Below are 23039 nucleotides of genomic sequence, written 5' to 3'. Positions count from 1 at the left end.
CCCCCCGCAGCCGCAACCTCAAGGACGGGTCAAAGCAGCAGAGCTGGGAGTGCCAAAGCTTTATTGCGGGACCAGAGCTGCGCTGAGTGCGGGGGCTCCGCGTGGAGCTACGCAGCATCAGCTGCATCCTCGGTGCTGCGGCGGCCGAAGTCCATCCAGTCGGGGTAGAAGTGCTCGTGCAGGGCCTCCATCCCCCCGTTCCCCTGCACGAAGCCTTTGCGGTCGCTCAGCTCTGCGGAGGTGGAGGGACGGGGTCAGAACCGGCCGGGGCCGGGGTCGGGGTGGGTCGGAATCGGGAGCTGCGGTACCTGCGAAGACGTGGGGCAGGAAGCGGGACATGAGGCGCTGCTGCTGCTGCTCCTGGGTCGGGGGTTCGGGCCAATCCCGCCGGGTCAGGCTGTTGGGGGGGCGGTGGGAGCCCCCCGGGGCCTTCGCTGCCGGCCGGCACAGGCAGCCGGTCACCGCCACGCAGAGGACGAGGCCGAGAAACACGTTCGTCTTCATGGCTGCGGAGGGAAGCGGAGCGCGGGGCTGCAGCCCGCAACGTGGGGCGAGGGATGGGCAGCAACGTGCTCGTGCCCAGCGCCCCGTCACCCCTCCCAGGGGCTCCCCACGTCCCTCCCGTCCCCTTCCATTCCCCTTCTCACCTCACGTTGCTCCTCCGGGGGCTCCGCGCTGCTCCCCACGATCCGGCCGCACTTTTGAAGGTCCCGGCGCTGCGCTCCGCCCCGGGGCGGCTCCGACCGCGGCGTGTTCGGGGCACCGGGATACGCGGGGCTGGACGCAACGTCCGCACACACACACACACACACACACACACACGGATCCGTGTATCTGCACGCACACATACACACATCTATCCATAGGTGCACTCATCCATACACACACAGTGTGCATCCATCCATCCATACACACAGACAGCCATACACATACACACACACACACACACACCAACTCCATCCTGAGCTGCCCCACAGCTCTGTGCCCTGCACCACAACATGGGGGTCTATGGGGCGCTCAGAGGCTGCAGGGCCCCTTCACACTGTGATGCTGGACACAAACACACGTATGGACTGTGTGTTCGTGTGTGCACACTTGGTCGTACACAGAGGCAGATGTAGGCACACAGGTCATCATATATATGTGTATGTGGCTGCACACAGCTACGAGGCAGAGCTGTATTACACAGCAGGCTGTAGCTCCGCACACCCCCACACCGCGGTGCTCGTGGGCTGCTCCCCCCCCTTGCTATCAGTGGGGCAGCACGGGGCTGCTGTTATCTCACCGAGCCACAGTTCCTCCGGTATTGAGCTCATCCCGTGCGTGTTTGGGAACATTTCCCTTTGACAGAGGACGCACCGGTGACGCACCAACATCTGCCCCAGCCCTGGCCGTGTTTGCAAAGGGCACCACGCCTCAGATAAACCCCAAACAAATGGGCTTTGGATGGGCAGGATGCAGCCAGCCCCGCTCCTCCGCTGATCGATGCTTCCCACTGGGGAGCGATTTTTACAAAGAACAAACAAATTGTTTTGTCGTTTTGGGCTTTTAATGGCTCAATCTGGGCCAAATGAGCCGTGCTGTGATGGCTGCTGTGATGGCTGCTGTGATGGGTGCTGTGATGGCTGCTGTGATGGGTGCTGTGATGGCTGCTGTGATGGGTGCTGTGATGGCTGCTCAGTTGCTCCCTGCAGCCCTTGCTCTGTGGGGCTGTGATGTGGGGCTGCACCTGCACCCAATGCAGGGACCATTGGATGCCCCTCAGTGCAGGCAGCTCTGAGCGGTGCTGGTACCTCTGCTGATGGCTGAGAAGCAGCTACTGCAGCAAACTGCTTTCCGGGAGCAAAGTCTCACAGGGAAGTACAGGGCAGCAAGGTGAGCTGAATGGAAACCAGGCTGGAAGTCAGAGCCTCCCACAGCAGCAAGCTGATGAACAAAGCTCGTATTTTGAGGGCTGCCAACCCTCAAGCAGCCTTTAGAAGCAGCAGCACCAACCCCACAAACCACACAGGACATGGTGCAGGGGCTGGGACAGTCCAGCCCAGTGACAGAGTGATTCAGCCTCTGCCCATGGGCTGTTTACTTCAGCTTTGGCCATGGATGAGGAAGCACAGCACCAACATTGCTCTGTGTTCCCCTTCCTGTGCTGGGTCACACCACACTGTGCTGCCCGGCCCAGCAGAGCTCACACAGGCACACGGCCACTGCCATAACAAAGAGCTCTGCCCTCAAAATGCAACTGAACCCACCAAGCCACCACTTTTCAAAACCATTTTTATTTAAATAAGACTTTAAATACATTACAGAAAACATTAAAAATGAAACCAAAGATCTGTTACTTCACAGGGCATCAGGCAGCAGCCGCTGGTAACACGTAAGCTCTGCAGCTCTATTTACAATGATACTGGTTACATTAATCCAAAGTCGATCCCTTGTCAGAAGTTTAACCCAGTTCCTTCAGGTACAGCAGCTCATTTGTGTGACACCAGCAGCTGCCAGGGCTGCAGCCATCCAGCATTAAGGACACAGCTCCTGCTCAGCTCCCCCACATCCCTCTACCACCAGGAATGACAACCTACAGGGTCCTGCAGCTCAGCAGCTCCCTGCAGGGCCACGGTCACTGCCCATGGAAAGCAGAAGGAATAGAAGGGAAGAGATGGGGGCAGTCCCTGGGCTCAGTGGGAGCAGCTGGGGGCACTTGTGGCATCGTCCAGCCTGAAGCTAAAGGCCCAAATGACCTCTGTTAAATGAGGGACAGCAAGACGAGATAGCATGGGCTCTTGTCAGTTTATTACATCACTGAATTACACTCGTCCAGACTGAACAGTGGACCCAAGAATGTTACATTACACAAACCGACTGGTTTTAAACTTATGACAAGGGACAGATGGGAATCTCATTGTAAGGAAATCTTCTTGCATAAAGCTCCGGTGGCCCACGGGCACTTAAAACCCATGGACTTTCAGCTGGTCGTCTTTGGCCAGTCCAATCTGCAAGAAAAAAACGCACTTTATAGCAGCTCACAGCACACAAACCTCTGTGTCCATCCATGCACCGTCTGCACCACAGCACTGCCAAGATCCTGCTTTGTCCCACAGCGTGGAACAAAAACAAGGCTGCAAAATCCCACAGGACAATGTGAGCAAATGTTTTAGCAAGAACAGGAGCAGCGTCTTCTCTCTACTGCTCTATTGTACAACATGAGGCTCTGCCCTGTTATTACAGTGCTTAGTTCAGCAATGCAGCTCTTACCTCGACGAGGAACTGGCAGATGTTCTTGCGCTGGTCGCCCTGCAGCTGGATCACTTCTCCATACTCGGGGTGTTCGATCACAGTTCCATTGCAGGCAAATTTCTGGGGAAAGGAGGAGGATCAGCTGGGACTGCTGCCCCTGCCCCCCTATAGCCCCCATAGCCCTCCTGTAGCCCCCCACTGCCCCCATCCCACCCTATAGCCCCCTATAGCCCTATAGCCCCATAGCCCTCCTATAGCCCCTATAGCCCCCATATAGCCCTATAGCCCCCCTATAGCCCCCAGAGCCCTCTTATAGCCCCCCACTGCCCCCATCCCACCCTATAGCCCCCCTATAGCCCCCATAGCCCTCTTATAGCCCTCTATAGCCCTCCTATAGCCCCCATAGCCCCCATAGCCTCCTATAGCCCCCCTATAGGCCCCATAGCCCCCTATAGCCCCCCTATAGCCCCCTATATCCCCCTATAGCCCCCATAGCCCCCTATAGCCCCTATAGCCCCCCACTGCCCCCATCCCACCCACCCCCCCTGTGTCCCACTGCCCCCCCCCACCTTCTTGAACGCCTTCACAAGTTTCTTCTTGTCATAATCATCTGCAATTCCCTGGACAGTGGTTAGAGTCTTTCTTCCGTTTCGCTGTTGGATCCTTATATGAATGTAATCCTCAGTGCCGGCAGGCAGCAGGTCATCACCCTTACTTGCATCAGCAAAGGGGTCTGCGGGGACACAGCGTCAGCGCCGGCCCGCCCCGCCGCGTCCCATTGGCCCTTCCGCGCCCGTCACCGTCCGCCGCCTCCATTGGTCGTCCCGCCCGCCAATCACCGCCCTGCCCCGCCCCCTCCCCCCCGTGTGACGTCACGCGGCCCGAGCTGCGCCACGGGGCGGGGCCGCCGCAGGGAGGGGCCGCCGGGCCCAGCGGCGCACAAAGGCCTCACCGAAGGGTTGGAGGTTCTGGATAGCGGACATACGATACGATTCCCTTCCCTGGGCGAGGCGGCGGCGGCGGGCGGCGGCGGAGGCGGCGGCGCGGCGGGTGGTGGCGGCGGCGCGAGCGGCTGAGACGGAGGATGCTCTCGCGGCGGCGGCTGAGGACGCTGTCACGGGGGCGGGACCGGCACCGCCCGCTTATATACCTCCCCCGCGTGACGTCAGCACGCACGGGAAACGAGCGCGGTGATTGGCCGGCCCGCCGGGGCGTCACGACGTACGGCCGAACGCGGCCGCGCCCCGACTGGCACGACGGGAGCCGCACGCATGCGCAGTTCGAAGCCTCGCGAAAGGGGGGGGGCGGTGGCACGCGGTTTGGCGCATGCGCAGAGCGGGGGTGGCTCGGGGGGCCTCGGGCAGCTCTGGGACGGGGGGACACAGAACGGAACGGAACGGAACGGAACCGAACGGCGGGTGTAACGGCACAACACGGAACGGAACCGGGTCTGTGTTCTGAGAGCGGCTGCAGCCGGGCTGCTCAGTGCAATGCGGCACAGAGCGGTTACACAGTGCACAGCATCACATCCAGCTGTGATGTGATAACAGTGATAACAGTGATAACAGTGATAACAGTGCTCTGATGTGATAACAGGGCTCTGATGGGGCACAGAGCAGCACATCCCATACAGGACCATGGGCCCATATGGAGCTGAAACACCCCTGGGTGCTGATAAGCTGCATGTTCAGAGCTGTGCTGCTCGGAGCTGCTGCTCAGCTAATGTCAGTGTGTCTCTGGTTCCTGAAGCATCTGCCCCTTCTCCGTGTCATTATGGGCTGCAGCACTGGCTAAAATTGCCATTAAACGTGACCTTGCTCCACATCCGCCTCCAACCATCACACGGCGCTTCTCACCGCTCCATTCCTGCTCAATGTTCCGCCAACATGGAGCATCCCCCGGCCGGGCTCCATCCGAGCGGTGTCTGCGGGCCCCGCGCTGCCCACGGGGTGGCGATGCTGCTCCGTCCCCGCAGCACGTTCCTAGAAACCAGCTTTTCTCCTCCGACATCCCGCAGCCTCGTTGTGACCGCACGGACCGGAGTCAGCATCAGCCGCATCTCTGCTGTTCGATCCCATCGGTCAAAGCAGCACCAGTAATAAATGTGCTCCTGGACCGCACCACAGCACGGCAGCGCTGAGCACAGCATTGGGGCAGAGGCCGTGCAGGGAGCCCTGGAGGTTGGCATCCTTCATGTGGGCAGTCCTGGCAATGCCCAAAGGTGGCAGACCCTGGAAAAACACGGAGCGATGCTGCTGATCTCTGCCCGCCCGAGCTCAGGGCTGGGATGGAGGCACAGTAACAGGGATGTGATGGGGAGCTCCCGGCTCTGTGTCCCCAGGCACAGCAATGTGTCCCATCCTGCCTTGTGCTGCATCTGCTTCACCCTCAGCTCCTGCCTCCCCCAGCAGTGCCGTGCTGTGCTGCTGTCATGGTGTCCTGCAGCGTGGGGCTGAGGGCAGGCTCTGCTCCCTCGGGTCCTGCCCTGCCCTGGGCTGCAGCCTTCCTCCTGCACTGCTCAGCCTTGTCATCCCCAGCTGTGAAACCTCCACTCTCCACGAGGTGCCAGGAGAGCTCTGAGCACGGGGCTGGCTGGGAGAGCTGCTGAGCTGCAAGCAGGAGCAGGCTCAGCTCTGTGCTGCCTGGCAGTCACTGCAGCAATGGGGGCCGTGCAGCTCCTCCTTGTGCAAGGACACATGGCCATGGCCGTGCCATGGGGAAGGGAATTGGGAGCTCCTGTGGGTGGGGGTGGCAGCTCCAAACTGTGCTTGTACATCATGCATTATCCCCCTGCCTACAATTGGGGCTGCATCGTGCTCTGGGTTTGCCATAGAAAAGCAGACTGAATCCCTTTCCATCCCGTCCATGCCCTGCATTACTCCTTGGGGCTGTAGGATGGTTCAGACCCCCCTGGGTGAGGTTCACACACATTGCTCACACCACAGGACGGTTCTGAGCAGTGATGGGGAATGAGGCCAAAGTGTTTTCTCCTATGGAGAGGCTGAGGCACGGCATTAAGGCAGCTCAGGGCGCAGGACAGGGGGCTGGGCGGGTTCTCATGCTCAGCCTCCCGACAGAGGCACAGGGCTGACTCAGAGCTGTGCCAGCGCATCAGGGACTGCTCTGCTCAGCATTTCTCAGCCCCATTCCCACATGTCAGCATGGGCACTGCTGCCAGGTGTGCCCGCTGTCCTGCTGCTGGCACACCAGGGTCACACTGTGGCTGAAGGATGGTAAAGAGGTGCTGTGAGAAGGGGCTGAGCTGCCAGGGCTGCTCACAGCCGGATCCCAGTGGGGTGCAGCTGGGCTGGGGCTGAGGCAGAGGAGCACAGTGGGACTCTGGCAGCAGGGCTGTAGCACGTCTCCTGGGGAGCAGAGACAGTGGGGCTGGGAGCACAGTGCTCCCCACTGTATGCCAGGGAGAGGTCATGGGGAGATGTGAGCTGGGCCCAGCCCTGGGCAGCTCCCAGCCATGGGAAGTTGGTGCCTTACAACAGCTGGGTCTGGGCCCTGTCCTGGGTGCACACTCACGGGGTATCTCCAGTGCTCAGGGCAGGACAGTGAGGCCCTTGGTGTGGGTGCCCCGTGCTCAGCTGCTGTGCACAGTGGGGCCTGAGGCAGAGCCCCTTTCAGCCAGGAGCTGCCCTGCAGCCTGCACAGCACTGCACCCCACACTGTTATAGAACAGCTTGGATCAGAAGGGACCTCAGAGGTCATGCAGTTAAATGGGAATAAGGCGCTGGGAGGACCGGGGCTGCCGTTGGTGTGAGCAGCAGGAATGGCAGCAGCAGAGCTGGCAGTGCCAGGCAGAGCCACAGCCCCGCTCTGCTGACTGAGCTGAGGGACGGGGCGATGCAGCCGAAGCCCTTTGCTCAGCACCCGCCGTGCCCCATTTCGCGTTTCCCTTACGAGGCAAAACCCACGAGGTGTGTGCAGGAACGGCCGCTCCCTGCTCGGCGCTGCCTACACGCAGCAACTCCCCGAGGGACAAACATGGGCCGCCGGCCAGCGCCTTCAACACAGCCCCGTCCGGGCACAGCCCCGTCCCGGCACAGCCCAGCGCCGCGGGGACCGGCCGCTTACACAACGCAGCCACCGCCCGGCCCGGCCGAGGGGAGCGGCACCCAGCGCCTCGTGCTCCCCGGGCCCGGTCCGTGGGGGCAGCGTGGTCCCGGTGCTGCCAGTCCCGCTGCTCTGTCCCTTGTGTGCTCCGGGCTCAGGGGTACAACAGCAGCCACATGCTCTGCCCGTCCCACGGGGCCCTCATCTGAGCCGGCCTGGAAGGGAAACAGGGAACTTTCATGGGCTGTGTGCAGGTTGGCCAAAGCCCCGATACCGGCCCTGCTTTGGGCTGGGGGAAATCCGTGAGCAAAGTGCCCGTCTGCCTGCAGAACGCTGCCATCCCTGCAGGCCCCACATCTCCTGCTGCCCTTCTGCTGGCACTGGAGCTGCTGCCTGTATCAGGCCCCAGTTGGGGATTGCTGTCACCCTGAGCAGCACGTCTGCCATGGTCACAGCTCTGCCAACAGGCTGCCCCGGACAGACACACCAAGACAAACTGCTGCCTTTCCACAACTCTCAGCCCCATGACAAGTCTCACCAGGACCCCCCTGAGGTGGCAGCAGGTTTGGGTGAAGCCCATGGGGCTGAGGTCGGCTGCTCCCCATGGCCAGCAGCACCACAGCGTGCTGACCCTGCCTGTGCACTGCATTGCCCTGCTCCAGGACGGGCTCCATGTGGATCTCAACCTTTGTTTTTCAGACCCCAGCTGCATCCTAACCAGCAGCAGCTTCAGCTCAAGCCGTGGCCCCACGCTGAGCCCATTGCCTCGCAGCCTGGGGCGGGGGCTGCACAGCGGACCCCCGAGGGCTGGTTGGGGGGGGGCTCCATCCGCACTCCCATGGAGCCCATTTCGGGGCCGTGCTGCCCTGCCGTGACTTGCCCAGCGCCGGGCGGGGAGCAGCGCGGTGGTTCCGTCCCGGCCCGTTCCCATCGCTGTCAGCCGGGCGTGCCGGGAACCGCCTGCACCGGTTGCAAAACAGCCGGGCTGGGCGCTGCGCTGGATGCCACGTTCCCAGCAGCTCCCGGGAGACGCTGCAGGACAATGTGCCCCCATTGCACCCCGCAGAGCTCCGGGGATGCTCTGAACGTTGTTTGGGGTCCCTGTCACAGCAGAGGAGGTGGGCAGGGATGCAGACATGGAGCTGTGCCTGAGTGTGGAGCAGCACCGGGTGTGCAGCACGGCCATGGTGTGGGCACAGCAGCTGTGCTCCATGCCATGTGCGGATACACAGTGCAAAGCTCCTGCCCTGTGCTGCACTGGCTGGGCTCAATACTGGCTGTGCCAGATGCTGTCCTGCTGTCAGCCACATCCCAGTGCTCGCAGATGAGCCTGTGACTGCTGTGGGCTGCACGGCCCCACTGCAGTGAAGCTCACACTCCAGCAGCTTTTGCTACTGCTCAGTGCTGCAGCACATGCTGGCCAGGATGGCAGCACCGTGGTGACCCCAATTCCCAGCACAGGGTGGGAAGCACGGGGCGGCTGGAAGTCAGTGGAGCTGATCAGTGAAGCTGGACCAGGGCTGCCCACAGCTCCCCAGGGCCACAGGTGAGGTGCTGGGGACAGGAGAGATGCAGACCCGTCTGTGCTGTGAGTCCTGCCCTGTGTGCAGTGCTGACACCCGGCTGGTTTCTGACCCCTCAGCATGTCCCACATCTCCCCCTCTCACCCACAGGCCTGAGCCCAGAGCAGCCACTGTGTTGCCAACCTGTGCCAGCCAGGGTGAGGGCTGAAGGACCTCCTTGGCTCAACATGGCCACTCGTGAGGCTCCAACCTCCTGGGGACACCAGAGTGCAGCCCCCAGGTCTGTGTCACTGAGACCCACACACTGTGAGCCCACAGGTTTGGCTGCTCAGCACCCAGCTGTGCCATGTGTGGGGCTGCTTGGCAGTGCACAGGGACGGGGCAGGAATGAGCCCCCCGGAGCTGTGGGACCCCCAGGCAGCAGCGCTGGGCTGGTTGTGCCTGCAGTGCGGGTGAGCCCGAACCGAGGCCAATGGGGTCCCTCTGCCCACCGAGCTCCCCAGGCAGAGCAGTGCGGGCGGAGAGCTGGTTCTCAGGCTCCTGCCGATGGTGAAAGCTGTTTCCCAGGCGTGGGCCGGGAGGAATGCGAACCCTGTGAAGTGCTCTGTAATTACCGCCGGGCGAGTCGCAGCGTGGAGCCGAGCCGAGCCCCAGCCGCGGGCGTGGGAGCGGGCGGGTGACGCACCGACCTGTCCCCTCCTGCCCCAGGAACGCGCCGCCGTGACTCACGGGGCGGGTGGGGGCACGAGGCGTGAATGGGAACGCGCGGAGTTCCGGGCTGCGCCCCACGGCAGCGCACAGCCCCGTGTCCCACAGACACTCACCCCACGGGGCCGGTACCCCGCGCTGCACCGAGCCCGGCTCCGTCCCGCAGCGTCACCGAGCGCAGGGAGCGCGGTTCCCCGGCCGGAGTCACGCGGCCCCGTTTCGTACAGCCCTGAGCCTACGGGCACCGAATCCCCCCTCGGAGCCGCAATGCGGCCGGTGTTTGCCCCACCACGGGGGGCTGTGCAGGGAGCACAGCCGGGATCAGCACCGGGGGCATCCCGGAGGGAAGGGCTGGGGCGGGTCGGGGGCTGCGGCGGAGCAGAGGCGCAGCTATAGAAGCTCAGTCGGGGCTGCACGGCCGGTTCCGAGCGGGGCGGCTCCTTGTGCCGCACATCGCAGGGACTCAGAACTACCCGCAGAATTGCGTGCACGTTCTGGCACATACATGTGCACCGCTCACACGTCTGTGTGCCGCCCCCTCCCCTCTCCACTCGAGAAGCGCTCGGCTCTGTCAGCCGGGGATCGGCGCAGAGCCCGACCCGGAGCAGCACCGAGCTGCGTGCGGGGCTCCACGCCCTGTGTCTGCGGGTACCGGTTGCAGGCCCCGCACCGCGAGCACCTGCGGGCTGCAGGCAGGGACGGCTGCTCGCACCGCAGTACCCGCACAGCCCATCCCGCACCGCAGCCCGGTGGATTGCAGATAATAGCACCCCGTGCACCCACCGCTCGCTGCTGCACCCCCCGCCTCCTCCGCCCCGCCCCGCCGCTCCCCGCCCCGTTCCCGTTCCCGTCCCGCTCCGCCGCCAGCTGAGGGCGCCCGTGGGCAGCGTTTGTGCCTCCGGCAGCGCCCGGCGCGTCCCCGCGGGGCTCGATCCGCTCATCGGCGCGGCCCCGTCGGGCTCAGGGGTCCCTGCGGTGGGACCGACCCTGACCCATCTTGTCCCGCAGCCCCGGCGCATCCCCGCGCCGCCCCGCTCCGTGTGCCCCCCCCCGCCTGGGGACACCGTGACGGCAGCGCCGGGTGGCGGCACGTGGCGGAGGGTGCCGGGATGAAGGGTTACCCCCAGGGTTCGCTGCCCTGCAGTGTCTGAGAGCAGCTATTCGGATTGAAAAAAATCAAATAAATAAGAATGAGAAAAAAAAAGAAAAAAAAACAAAACACCAAAAACCAAATAACAACAACAACAACACGGTTAAGAGCTGATGCGACGAACAGGCTGATAATCACTGTTGCTTATCGGGAGGATCGGCCGCGCTCCAGGCGAGATGCGCGCGGTGCCAGGCGCGGTGCCGGGCCCGGGCAGATCCCAGCGCGGTGCCAGACACCCGCCCGCGGCCCTTCGCTTTGAACGCCGCACGGAAAACCATTAAGTGCTGCGAGTCGTGCGCTGCGCTGTCGGCGGGTGGAGGCACGGCCCGGCGCACCGGCACTGCCGCCTCCAGGGGCCGGGATCACGGCCGACCCCCCCCCAAGGACCGGGGGCTTCCCTGGACAGAGCCCCGGGATCGCAGCGCCCGCAGCTCCCAGCGCTCACACCCGCAGAGCGCGGCTCGGGGCTCACGGCATCCCGAGCTCAAAGGGGGAAAGACGCTGCCAAGGCGAGGGTGAGGAAACACCAGAGGTGGGAAACTCCAAAGGTTGGGGACGGCTGTGCAGACAGAGCTGAAACACTGTGTGATAGCTGGAGAGTTTGGCTCTTCTCAGACACAAAGAGCTTGTCTGGGGTAAAACAGGCTCTGGTTTGTCATTCTGCCTCTCCCTCGCCAAGCCCTGGCCGTGCCCCTGACTGCAGCCCGAAGGGATTCCCAGGAAGAGCTCTGGGCTCTGCACCAGGGAATCCCCGGCCCTGGGATGCTCTGAGCGGCTGCTGCCCAGCGTGGGAGCTGAGCGGGGCTGGGACGGCACCACAGCGCCTTCAGGGGCACCAATGGAGCACAGCAGGCTGCCCAGGACCCCATCCAGCCCGGTCCTGAGCACCTCCAGGGCGCCCACAGCTTCTCTGTGCCTCACCACCCTCGTGTTACAGACTTCCTTCCTAAAAGTCACCCCCGTGAGCTCCCCTCCTATCAGTCCCTCTCCCTGCTGGTCCCACTGCTGCCTGTAACCTGTTCCTCCTGCTGTCAGGAACAGCTGGGTGGCCTCAAGCATCACCCACTCACCCACTGCCCAGCACCCACCTCCCATCTCTCACTGCCATCATCCCTCTCCCAGCCTCTGCCTGTGGCTGAACGCCCCGGGTCTGCCCAGGAGGGAGTTTCCATTGCACACACACCATAAAGATTCCTTTCATGGTAACAAACCTAAGAATGCTTTTTTCCAGATAATGTGTGGGGGCTGTCAGGGCATGTTCGAGCAAATGATAAAGAATCAGCAGCCGAGATAAAAAGAAAGGCAGTGCATTTCACTCCACACCTCGGTGTATTTGTTACCCATCCTGGTGCTGTTCAGCCCTATGGAGCAGAGCAGGGCACGGCCCATCCCTTCCACGCAGCCCTCCCAGCGCCGCGTCCTTCAGCTCTTCCTGCAGAGCTGTGAATTGCATTTAGGAGAAGCTGGCCCACAGGGGAAACGCACTGATTCCTAATTAGCTCTCATTCATTTCATTAAAGGCTCAATTAAGTGCTGCTGTCTGAGGCGAGCCCAGCACGCTGACCCCGGCCTTTCACAGCATCCCTCAGCTCTCAGCTGTCCCTGCTGCAGCTCAGCCCCATCCCACGCCGCACACCTGCAGCACAGATAGCATCTGCGGCTGGAACGGGCGCCGGCGGCGTCTCCCGAATGTTGTGATGTATTTTTATCTCAGGGGAATTTACTGTGGGTGTCTCAGGAGCCTGCGAGGCTGAATTCTTCCACCATGAGCTGGGGGGGGCAGCGCTGCGGGGATTCTGGGAGGGTCGGTCTGGGCAGCAGCGGGATTAACTGTGGGCTGAACTTCTGTATTCTGATGGTATCAATGGACCCAGATTCGGGTCTGTCCACCCTGGGGCTGTGGCAGAGCTTTGCCTCTTTGTGGCAGTTGTCAGCTTTGGGTTTGGGATGTGGTGGGGCGCTGGGTGTGCAGGCAGAGCTCAGCACAGGGTCTGCCCAACATGGGAATGACACAAAGTGTTCGCTGAGAGCCACAGTGTGAGCAAAGTCAGCACAGCTGCAAATCTCAGCACAGCTGCACGGCTCAGCACAGGGGTGGCCGAGGAGCACAGCTCACACACAGCGCTGTGCCACCAGCACTGCTGGCAAACACCGACCCCCCGCACCAAACGGCAGCGTGCCAGCAGCCAGCTCAGAGCCACACATCTGCCTGGGCTGCAGTGCTACCCTGCACCCTGCTGCTGCCAGGCCCCGTGCCCTGCTCTCAGGAGGACGTGGCACCAGCAGCCCAACTGGCAGAGCATGGAGAATCACAACACAGATCCAGAGCAAACGAGCTCCAAGGCTGTTCTGCAGAGCAGAGCCCTCAGCTGAGGGTCCTGCACCAACCTGGGCTGGGCTGCTCCGTCCCACTGCCCAGCACAACTCCCTGTGAAGGCCCTGAGGTGCATCACGGATGCAGCTGGATGTTGTTACTGTTGTAATCTTTGGGGAATAGATGAAAGGAAGGAGGCACCCCGAATTACTGAGGGTGAGGCTCTGGGAATATTTGAGCAGCTCCAAAATCAGTTAAGTTCTTTAGAATGTGAAAACAGCCAGAGGGGCCTCGGGAAGGAAGGAGATCACCGCGGGAGAGAAGTACAAAAGCTGCTTAATCCCCATAACTCCATCGCTGCCTCACAGGAACCTCTGCTAAAAGCAAGAATCACTTCTCTTATGTCTCAGATGACATCTCTGGAGCCAGCCAGGCCAGCAGCTTGGGTGTGCGAATTTCCACTGCATAGTGCAACACCTGGCGCCGCATCACTGAAGGGATTGTTTTTTTCCAAGCAAAGAATACAACGGCGCAGTGTCTCCCTTCCTGCTCCTCTGCCGCCTGTCAGGCTAATTCCAGTCCAGCCACATTGCTACAACCACAGCGCCCAGTCCCTCCATACTGGTGCAGGTGTGGCCCCATCCTGCACAGCTCCGGGCAGTGCTGTTCAGCCCCCATTCTGCTCTGTGCTGCTCCCCCTGTGCCCCCACATCCCCCATGCAGGCAGCGCTGCCTTGGCAAGTTCAGCATTGCTGCCTTGCAGCCCCACACCTGCAGCAGAACACCGACCCATATGAGGCACGAGCACAGCAAAGGGCTGATCACATTCTGTGCATCGGGAGCTGTGTGCGACGTGTCCTGGCTGTGGGTGTCTAATGCAGTTCCAGTTCTCTTTGTCTGCCCTTGTCTCTCTGAGCATCACACCTTGTCACAGCAGTGACAGCGGGAATGGAGGCACAGACTTTGCAGAAGCCACAGCTGCTGCTGGAAGGTGCTGCAGGAAAGCAGTCAGGTCTGAAGCCACAACCCAGGTGCCACTGGAAGCAGTGGGTGCCTGCACCTTAAGTGACCGAAACCCATCGCTGTGGGGACTTTCCGACCTCTGCACAGATTCACCCTACACCGCTATGTCAGCAGAAACCACCGCAGTTTCTTCTCTTTTGAATTACAGGGTTCTGCCAAATACAGTATCAGTACAAAGTACCGCCAGGTCTGTGCTTGTCCTGGATAGAGGTCCTGGCTGGAAGGTTTCCATCTGGCATTGGTTCAGCCCTACATACAGATTATGGATGCTCAGAGCTCCTAAGTCAGCAGCTTATGTTGGCTTCAGGCACTTTAAAAACCCAAATAGATAAATGTGTAGATTTGAAGGATATCGGGTGCTTGAGGACAGTGTCACAGGGGATTCACTTGTTACTTCATGCAGCAGCGCAGGGTGGAGTTGCAGTGAGCACCTCCATGTCTCAGGTGCAACACTGAAATGCTAAAACGTAGCCCTGAGCGAGGAGCCGCCGTCCTGAATCACAGCTGTGCTGGGAACGAAAGCGGAAAGAGCAGCTCCTGGTGTGCTGCAGCGATGCTGGTGGGAAGTGACAAAAGATGTGAAACAGGGGCGAGAAAAGTGATGATTCCGGAATTTGGCTGCGAGTGTCAGGGGTGACGAAAAGCAGCGGCAACGCCTCCCGCGTGGGCTATAAAGGGCTGCGGGCAGGGGAAGCGCGCACTGCTGCCTGCACTGCCAGCCCGCTGTGCCCAGCCTCTGCCTGCACCATGAGCACCACTGTCCGGCAGTTCTCCTCCTCCACCTCCCTCAGGGGCCTGGGGGGGGGCTCCAGCAGGCTGTCCTGTGGCCGGGCAGCCGGCTACCGGGCCCCCAGCGTCCACGGGGGCTCCAGCAGCTACTCCGTCTCCTCCCGCATTGTCTCGGGGCTCGGCAACAGCTATGGGGGCAACTACTGCAGCAGCATTGGAGGGGGCCTCGGTGGGGGCTTTGGGAGCGGCTATGGGGCCGGCTTTGGGGCCAGCTTTGGGGCAGGCTTTGGGGGTGGCTTTGGGGGCGGCGATGGCATCCTCCCGGCTGGTGAGAAGGAAACAATGCAGAACCTCAACGACCGCCTGGCCGCCTACCTGGACAAGGTGCGCGCCCTGGAGGAGGCCAACACCGACCTGGAGGTGAAGATCAGGGAGTGGTACAAGAAGCAGGGGCCCGGCCCTGAGCGCGACTACAGCCCCTATTACCGGACCATCGAGGAGCTGCGCAGCAAGGTGGGTGCGGTGGTGCACACGGTGGGACACCCCATCAGATGTTAAGCAGAGTGCTGCCTCTCAGTCAGCACACATGGTGAGAGCCACTCCATACCTGTGCAGTGTCAGGATGGAAATTCAGAGATTGCTCAGTTCTGATTGCATTCTTCTAGATGTAAATACAGATAACTTTCACTGGAAGAAACTAATGTAAAAGTAGCCAAGATGAAGAAATATGGACAAGTCTGCTTTCATAACGTGCCTTTTTCTTGAGACTTTAAAGCCAGTACTTGGGATAGTTGTAGGTGTCTGCAAACTGTGAAGGAGCGCAGTGATATTTGTAAACACTGAGGTGAGATTTGTAAACATGAAGGTGGTGTTTGTAAACTCTCAGTCACAGACTTTGCAGACTGTTGTCCTGCTCCAGGGGAGGCCATGTACAGCAGAGATGCTCTGGGATGCTGGTGTGGGATGCAGGGAAACCCCTTCCTCTCTGTCTCCTTTGCATCAGAGCCAATGTCCTCCCACACTCTGCCTCCAGTCTTCTCCCAGTGTGCATTCTTTGCTCCTATATTTGTAATACAAGCATCAGAGGCTGTAGGTACCTGTTCTTTTCAGTCTCCTTTTCTGCAGTCCCAGGACCAACGGGCACCATGTTTGCCACGCACAAACTCCCTGCTGACCTGTAGGTCTACCAGCAGTGCTGCTGTGTGCTGGGGTGGGAGCGGTGATTCCTGATTGACCCTTGCATAACCACCCTGTGCTCTGAGGCATGGGAACCAGTGCTGTTATCTCACATCTGTCATGACTCCGTCTGCCTTTTGTAATACTTAGTGATGGAATGTTGGAAACTGAGGTCACAGAGGCTTTGGAAAGCCCCTGGCTGCCCCAGACCCATCCCTGTCATCACAGCCTCAGTGTGCGCTGCTCCCTGGGCTTCTGATGCTCATCCAGTGCTTTCTTTTCATCTTCCTCCCTCCAGGTGCTGGGGGCCACCGTTGACAATGCCAACCTCCTGCTGCAGATTGACAATGCCAGGCTGACAGCTGATGACTTCAGGACCAAGTAAGTCACATCTCCTGGAAAAAGGGAACAAGGTCTGCAGAGGTGTTTGGTGAAAATCCCCATCCCAGACCCAGAAAGGCAGCTTGGAAACAAAGCCTTCAAAATGAAGATGTGATTTCCAAAGCAGCCAGTTACCTAAATCCTGTAGGTGCTCCATAACTTCACTGTTGCTTGTGTGAGCAGTGGGCTGCTTTGCTTTCACCTTCCATGCATGCAGCTTAGCAAAGCCCAGAGCAGTACTAAGGCCCAGTAATGTCAAGACAAGGCTGAGTTGTGGGCTCAAGTGACATTGCTTTGCCAGCTGTGACACTGTGCACAGTGCACAATGTGAGCATCAGCCAAGGAGCTCTGCCACGACTAGATGTGATCTCAGCATCCTTGGTCACTGCTGTTGTGTCTCCAGGTTTGAGACGGAGCAGGCCCTGCGTCTGAGCGTGGAGGCTGACATCAATGGGCTGCGCAGGGTGCTGGATGAGCTGACCCTGTCCAGGGCCGACCTGGAGATGCAGATTGAGAACCTGAAGGAGGAGCTGGCCTACCTGAAGAAGAACCGAGGAGGTGAGCGCAGCACCAGCACCCACTGGGACTGTAAACTTATATCCAGGGGTAGAGGGGTCAGCATGGGGTGAGAGCCATCTGTAATTAGGGCTGTGACATTGCCTTTCCTTTTCCCTAGGAAATGAACGCGCTGCGTGGGCAGGTGGGAGGAGAGATCAGCGTGGAGATGGACGCAGCTCCCGGCATCGACCTGACCAAAGATCCTGCCGAGATGCGGGGAGCAGTACGAGAGCCTGGCGGAGAAGAACCGCAGGACGCCGAGCAGTGGTTCTTCAGCAAGGTGAGCTGGATGCCCGCGGCTGCGGCCACGGCTGTGCCCACACCGGGCTGTGACGCGCGGCTCGGCTTCTTGCAGACGGAGAGCTGAACCGTGAGGTGGCCATCAACACGGAGCAGCTGCAGAGCGGCAAGACAGAGATCACGGAGCTGCGTCGCACCATCCAGAGCCTGGAGATCGACCTGCAGTCCCAGCTCAGCACGGTACGTGGGGCCGCTGCCCGCCGGCGTGGGGATGGGGCCCTTCCCCGCCGCCCCCATCACCCTGAGCCGTCCTCTCCTCCACACGCAGAAGCGGCACTGGAGGGCACCCCTGGCCGACACCGAGGCGCGCTACGGCACCCAGCTGGCCCAGCTGCAGGTGCGATGATCACCAGCGTGGAGGAGCAGCTGGCCGAGCTGCGCTGCGACATGGAGCGCCAGAACCACGAGTACCGGGTGCTGCTGGACGTCAAGTGCCGCCTGGAGCAGGAGATCGCCACGTACCGCCGGCTGCTGGAGGGCGAGGATGCTCAGTGCGTGGGGTTTGCGTGGGCTGTGGGTGGGGACAAGAGGTGGGAAGGGGCTGTGAAGGTCTGCGTTCTCTGAGCTCATGCCCTGATGCTGGGCATGCACTGAGTTCCCCTTGTTGCTAATGCTGCTGCGCAGTTGGGGGTCCCACAGTGCTGTGCGCCTCAGAACAGGGAACACATTGCTGGGAATGGGCTGCCATAGTGCCCCGAGCCCCGGCACACACTGCCCCAGCACTGTCTTCCTCTTAACATAACACAAAGTGGTTTCCTGAAGCCCTTATAACCATACAAGGGCAGGTATAAGAAGGAAAGGCAGGGCTTCAAATAATGCTTTTGTCTCAGTGTCTGCTCTCTTTTTTCCCTTTCTGACCTTATCTCATTTCTCCCTGCAGCATGTCCTCCCACTACGCCTCACAGCCTGTGAAAGAAGGTGAGGACCCCTCAGGTCTGAAGCACAGACTGCATCCATAGCACCTTCCTGCCACAGACCAATACTCTCTAACTTAATGCAGTTCTTATTTTATGACATTTTCAAAGTGTGAATTGGCAGAAATTTTTCTCCTAATATACCAAAAACACATTTTAGAAGATCATCAGTGTGGAGCAACTGTAATAGCAGTTGTTAAGGTGTGGGTAAGAGGAAACCCCTGGCACAGCACTGCCATACAGAACAGTTCCTTCTCCTCCTGCAGGGCCTGTGACCACACGCCAGATCCGCACCATCTTTGAGGAGGTGCAGGACGGGAAGGTGATTTCCTCCCGTGAGCAGATCACACAGGCTGCACTCTGAACGCTCCACTCCGGTCCCGCAGCTTCGCTTTGTGCAGCACCACTGCAGCCCAGTCCCCTTCTGTAAGCACTGAGCTGTGTGTGGGCATCAAATAAAGCTTTTGGCATTTGCACCTGCACCTCGTCTCATTGCTTGGCCAGGCCTCCCATTTATTCACCTGCTGGACACAGGGCTCTGGTGAGCACCCTGTGCAGTGCAGCCGGGGCAGTGGGGGGGCTGCCAGGGGAGGGGTTGGGGTGCAGAGGGTTATGTCCCTTTGGAAATAGAGTCCAAGTGAGCACAGCCCCCGCAGGCAGGTGAGTGCCCTCCTGTGAGGCGCTGCCCGCAGCCCTGGCTGTTCCTGGAAAGCAGCTCAGACACATTCTTGGCTGCATTCTGCCACATGACTTCATAAATCCACCTTTTAGATCAGTGGGATGACTCAGAAAAGTGCTATTAATTCTATGTAAGAACAGAGCCGGCCGCATGGTTTTAAGACCCCTTTCAACAAGTCTGCTTGCATCTACGGGGAGACGAGACAGTTCTGATTTACCAAAGCACTGAGGAATGCAGCCGTGCAGCCGTGCTGATGTGGAGCTGCCCCGTGCTGGGCGGGTCTGGTGGGGCTGCAGCAGGAGAGTGGCACAGACACAGCCCCACTCACCGCCCCACAGAGACCCTAATTGGCCCCCAGCAGAGCAGGGCCAGGGGAGCTGCACCTTGATCCATCCCTGTGTTACACTTTTCTCCCAGAAAAGCGTGGCATGCCCCTGCAGCTATAGGAACAGCAAACAATGGCTCGCTAACAAGATCCTGTTTTAATTACACCCGCTACTGCAAATTGTGAGGTAGGTGTGGAAAGCAGATGTCGGCTGTCCCACCTCAAGCACCAATAAGCAGCGCTGACCCCGCAGAGCTGAGTGCTGGCCGCGCAGCAGGAGGCAGCTCCAGGCACGTTGGCTGTGTGCTTGGGTTCCAAAAGACACTGACTTCTCCAGGGCTGAATTCCTCTGACACAAAAGACCACTTTGGAAACAGAAATGAAGGTGTGGCTTTGTAACCTTGTAGGGAAGCTCTGTACAGTGATCTGATCCTGGGGCAAACTTTATGAACACACTGAATCTGAATAGTTCCAGAATAAAAGGAGGTGCGTTCTGGTCCTGCAGTTTCTGCTTCTTCCCCCCTGCTTTCCTCCTGCAGTTGGATAGAAGTGCACATCTGAACAGCAGCGAGCTGAGGTGAAACTGCTGTGATGCCACAGAATGAGCGTTTTGGGGTCAAAAATGTGTAAGAAACGGGCTCACAGTGTGCATGAATCATTGGCCTTTCCTTCAAAGGAGAGTGCACAGTCATTTGTGGCTGTGTGCAAAGGAGATCGTGTTGAAAATGTCTTAGAATTGTTAATTTGTTGTCTTACATCTTAATTAACAGCTCATCATTTTAATTGCTGCCGTGTGGCAGCATTAAAGCATTGCAGATATTTGAGCTGTGTGTGTTCTGATGGCACTCACAGTGGTTAAACCAGAGATGAAAGAAAGGCAATTCCATGTACAGGCACTGCTGACCTGCTCCCCTGGAGGGCTCTGCTGATCACCATGTGGTTCTGCAGGGACTTCTGCTGGTGACACTGAGTACAGATGGTGATGGGGAGGGCTGTGTTGCTCTCCCACTGCCTCCACGCTGTGCCAAGGCCCAAGGAAAGGGAGTCCATGGGCACATCCCCCCCTGTGCCACTTTCCTCACACAGGAGAACGAATTGCATCACCCGGAGCCACTCAGCAATGTACCTTTGTTGCTTATTTCCAAACTCTCCCCCCGTCATTGGCAGATGATCTAAGGAACACTTGGCTGTTGGAAGGGGCTGTCGGGGCCTGTCCGGGAGCAGTCAGACATCTCGCCATGCACACACATGAGAAATTCCTTCTCCTCCACACCCTGCACCACCGCCAGTGCCGCTCCGCACTGTGACGCATGCAGCAGCATTGCAGCCAGGCAGCAGAGCCCTGAGCCCACCGCCCAGGGCAGCACACTGTGTGCCCACTGAGCCCTGCTAGCGCTGGGCTGTCAGCTGCAGACCCACACAGCTCTGTCCTCCCCTGTTTACAGCTGCTCGGGGTGTTCATGCAAAGAGCAGCTTCAGCAGGAGCCGTGCTGCTGCCAGCTGTGAGCTCTTTGCAGTGCACAGGGACCTGTAGCTCCTTTTCCTATGACCTTCATCTGCTGGATGCTGTTCTGCGGTTTCTCCTGGAGAATCTCGTGGTTTTTAAGTTACTCCAGCTCACAGCCATCCCCTGCCCTTTCGGAGCACTTCCTCGGCTCCTGCTTATAAAAGCAGAACAGCACAGTTCCTCCTCATTTCCTTTCCATATTCCACCCCTCCTGGGTGGTCTCTGAAGTGAAGAATTAATCAAGCCCTAAAGGATGAACTCCTTTTAATGCCAGAGAAAATCTCACCTGCAGATAAGAGAGGGGAGCTGCACCTCAGTGCTGGCAGCCCAGCTCTCCCACCCCCAGACACTGCACTGTGTGCTCTGCAGGGCTGCAGCCCCACAGCACTGCTGTGTGCTCGGACAGGGACTGAGCTGCTGGGCCAGGAGCAGCAGAAGAGCTGCTGAATTCCTCCCCTTTAACATCACCTGAATAGATCCATTTCAGAGGTAGCACTACAAAGGAATATTAAAGTGTAGCCCTGAGCAAGGAGCCTCCTCCTTTGAATCACACCCGACTATTTACTTGGAAACGGAAGAAGCATAAAAACGCCCTTCGTGAGATAAGAGCTTTCTAGTGAAATATGGCAAAAAGCGTGAACAGAACAAAGGAAAAATGACGAATCTGGAAGTTGGCTCCGATTTTAGGAGTGACGAAAATCAACGGGAATGCACCAGAAAAAAAAAAAAAGCAGCGGCAACGCCTCCCGCGTGGGCTATAAAGGGCTGCGGGCAGGGGAAGCGCGCACTGCTGCCTGCACTGCCAGCCCGCTGTGCCCAGCTCTGCCTGCACCATTGAGCACCACTGTCCGGCAGTTCTCCTCCTCCACCTCCCTCAGGGGCCTGGGGGGGCTCCAGCAGGCTGTCCTGTGGCCGGGCAGGCCGCTACCGGCCCCCAGCGTCCACGGGGGCTCCAGCAGCTACTCCGTCTCCTCCCGCATTGTCTCGGGGCTGGCAACAGCTATGGGGGCAACTACTGCAGCCGCATTGGAGGGGCGCTCGGGCGGCTGTCGGAGCGCTATGGGGCAGCTTGGCGGCTTTGGGTGGCTTTGGGGCGGCGATGGCATCCTCCCGGCTGGTGAGAAGGAAACAATGCAGAACCTCAACGACCGCCTGGCCGCCTACCTGGACAAGGTGCGCGCCCTGGAGGGGCCAACACCGACCTGGAGGTGAAGATCAGGAGTGGTACAAGAAGCAGGGGCCCGCCTGAGCGTGGAACTAACAGCCCCTATTACCGGACCATCGAGGAGCTGCGCAGCAAGGTGGGTGCGGTGGATATCAAAGTTCTCATTAAAGTCACTTTTTAATAGATTAAATGGCAGGTGATTGGTCCAGTATGGGAAAACAAAGCTGCCTTGTCTGGAAATAGGTACTGAGAACTCTGGAGATGACATGCAGTGATGCTAAAGCCAGGTCCTGCAGTTTATAGCATGGTGCAAGGCTGTGGATAGAATTTAACAAAGAAAGGAATGGCCCATGGGATGCTCATTCTGTGGGAGGTAAAAGCACAGACACAAGGAAAAAACATGGGGGGTTGGTGGTTCAGAAGTTCTTTGGGTAGATCCTCCCCCCCTGCTGCAGGCTGGACACAGTGACCTCCAGATTTGCACCTGGATTCTTTCTGGATATCCCCTGGAGCATCACAACTCACTGCGAGCATTTCATTAGCTTGTGGCTACAGAAATTACTGCTCATTAATGGCCGATCCTTCTCAAAATCCCGGAACAAATATTTCACCTCGGGTGTAATTTTGGCAGCCATTTGGGCGCCGTTGCTCCTCCTCAGCTCCTTTTCCTCCCAGTTGGGCTCTTTGCGGTGCCTGCGGTGACATGGACACGCTGCAACCTGCACAAGTGAGTGCTGCCAGGCAGGGCTGCAGCTCAGCATCACACTCTGTGCCTCTCTGCAGAGTCCTTGTGCAAGGCCAGGCCAAGGGGCAGGAGCTGGGTGCTGCTCTGGTCCTCTCCATCAAGACCTCCACCAGCAGCATGCAACTTTGCCTAATGACTTTTTCACTCACTTTTTTGCTTCTCTTTGTCCCAGATTCTTGCCGCAACTGTGGAGAATGCCAACATTGTCCTGCAGATTGACAATGCCAGGCTGGCAGCTGATGACTTCAGAACCAAGTAAGTGCAGAGTTCTCAAGGGAAAGAAGGGACAGGGCAGCACGCTCCAGGCTGTGCTATATACACCTGGAGCTGCCCCACAGCTCCTGCTGGCTGCTGGTGGCCACGGAGAGCACATCTCCTCCTGGGCACAGCAGTGTCCTGACAGTCCTGCACTGCGGAGTGCTGTGCATGCACACTGATGTGAGGTGCTGGCAGACATAAACAAGGAAACACAAAAAAACTGCCATCAGCTGGAACCAAATGTGACCGTTTGCATGTCTCCAGGTTTGAGACGGAGCAGGCCCTGCG

The 23039-nt window shown here is 59.4% G+C and overlaps 3 protein-coding genes and 2 long non-coding RNA genes across 5 annotated transcripts in view; 2 read left to right on the top strand and 3 right to left on the bottom strand.

The window, feature by feature from the left end:
* Positions 1–9: 9 nt before the first annotated feature.
* On the bottom strand, positions 10–894 carry LOC107325197 (gastrin/cholecystokinin-like peptide). Its single transcript, XM_015885828.2, has 3 exons — positions 648–894; positions 309–506; positions 10–232 (listed from the first exon to the last, which is right to left on the bottom strand). The coding sequence occupies exons 2-3, from the start codon at positions 502–504 to the stop codon at positions 108–110; spliced, it is 321 nt and encodes a 106-aa protein (XP_015741314.1). The 5' UTR covers positions 505–506; positions 648–894; the 3' UTR covers positions 10–107.
* A 1874-nt stretch (positions 895–2768) lies between these two features.
* Positions 2769–4346, bottom strand: EIF1 (eukaryotic translation initiation factor 1). Its single transcript, XM_015885827.1, has 4 exons — positions 4187–4346; positions 3804–3967; positions 3253–3354; positions 2769–2990 (listed from the first exon to the last, which is right to left on the bottom strand). Exons 1-4 carry the CDS (start codon positions 4215–4217, stop codon positions 2946–2948), a joined length of 342 nt encoding a protein of 113 aa, XP_015741313.1. The 5' UTR covers positions 4218–4346; the 3' UTR covers positions 2769–2945.
* A 10318-nt stretch (positions 4347–14664) lies between these two features.
* Positions 14665–23039, top strand: part of LOC107325273 (keratin, type I cytoskeletal 14-like) — a 10301-nt gene continuing 1926 nt past the window's right edge. The window contains 9 exon segments of the mRNA XM_015885961.2: positions 14665–15256; positions 16218–16300; positions 16704–16858; positions 16975–17075; positions 17077–17107; positions 17110–17142; positions 17214–17338; positions 17427–17495; positions 17498–17649. Coding sequence (XP_015741447.1) covers positions 14762–15256; positions 16218–16300; positions 16704–16858; positions 16975–17075; positions 17077–17107; positions 17110–17142; positions 17214–17338; positions 17427–17495; positions 17498–17649 — 1244 coding nt within the window. The 5' untranslated portion in view covers positions 14665–14761.
* LOC116652419 lies at positions 15480–16222 on the bottom strand. The gene is made up of 2 exons (XR_004305421.1): positions 15919–16222; positions 15480–15803 (listed from the first exon to the last, which is right to left on the bottom strand). It is a non-coding gene; the product is annotated as an uncharacterized LOC116652419 (long non-coding RNA).
* Positions 21850–23039, top strand: LOC107325274. Its single transcript, XR_001559649.1, has 3 exons — positions 21850–21884; positions 22666–22748; positions 23016–23039. It is a non-coding gene; the product is annotated as an uncharacterized LOC107325274 (long non-coding RNA).

Source organism: Coturnix japonica, chromosome 27 (assembly GCF_001577835.2).
Source record: "Coturnix japonica isolate 7356 chromosome 27, Coturnix japonica 2.1, whole genome shotgun sequence".
In the NCBI taxonomy this organism is placed as follows: Eukaryota; Metazoa; Chordata; class Aves; order Galliformes; family Phasianidae; genus Coturnix; species Coturnix japonica.
The sequence above is the reverse complement of the archived record's forward strand: the minus strand, read 5'-3'. Positions and strand labels throughout refer to the sequence as shown.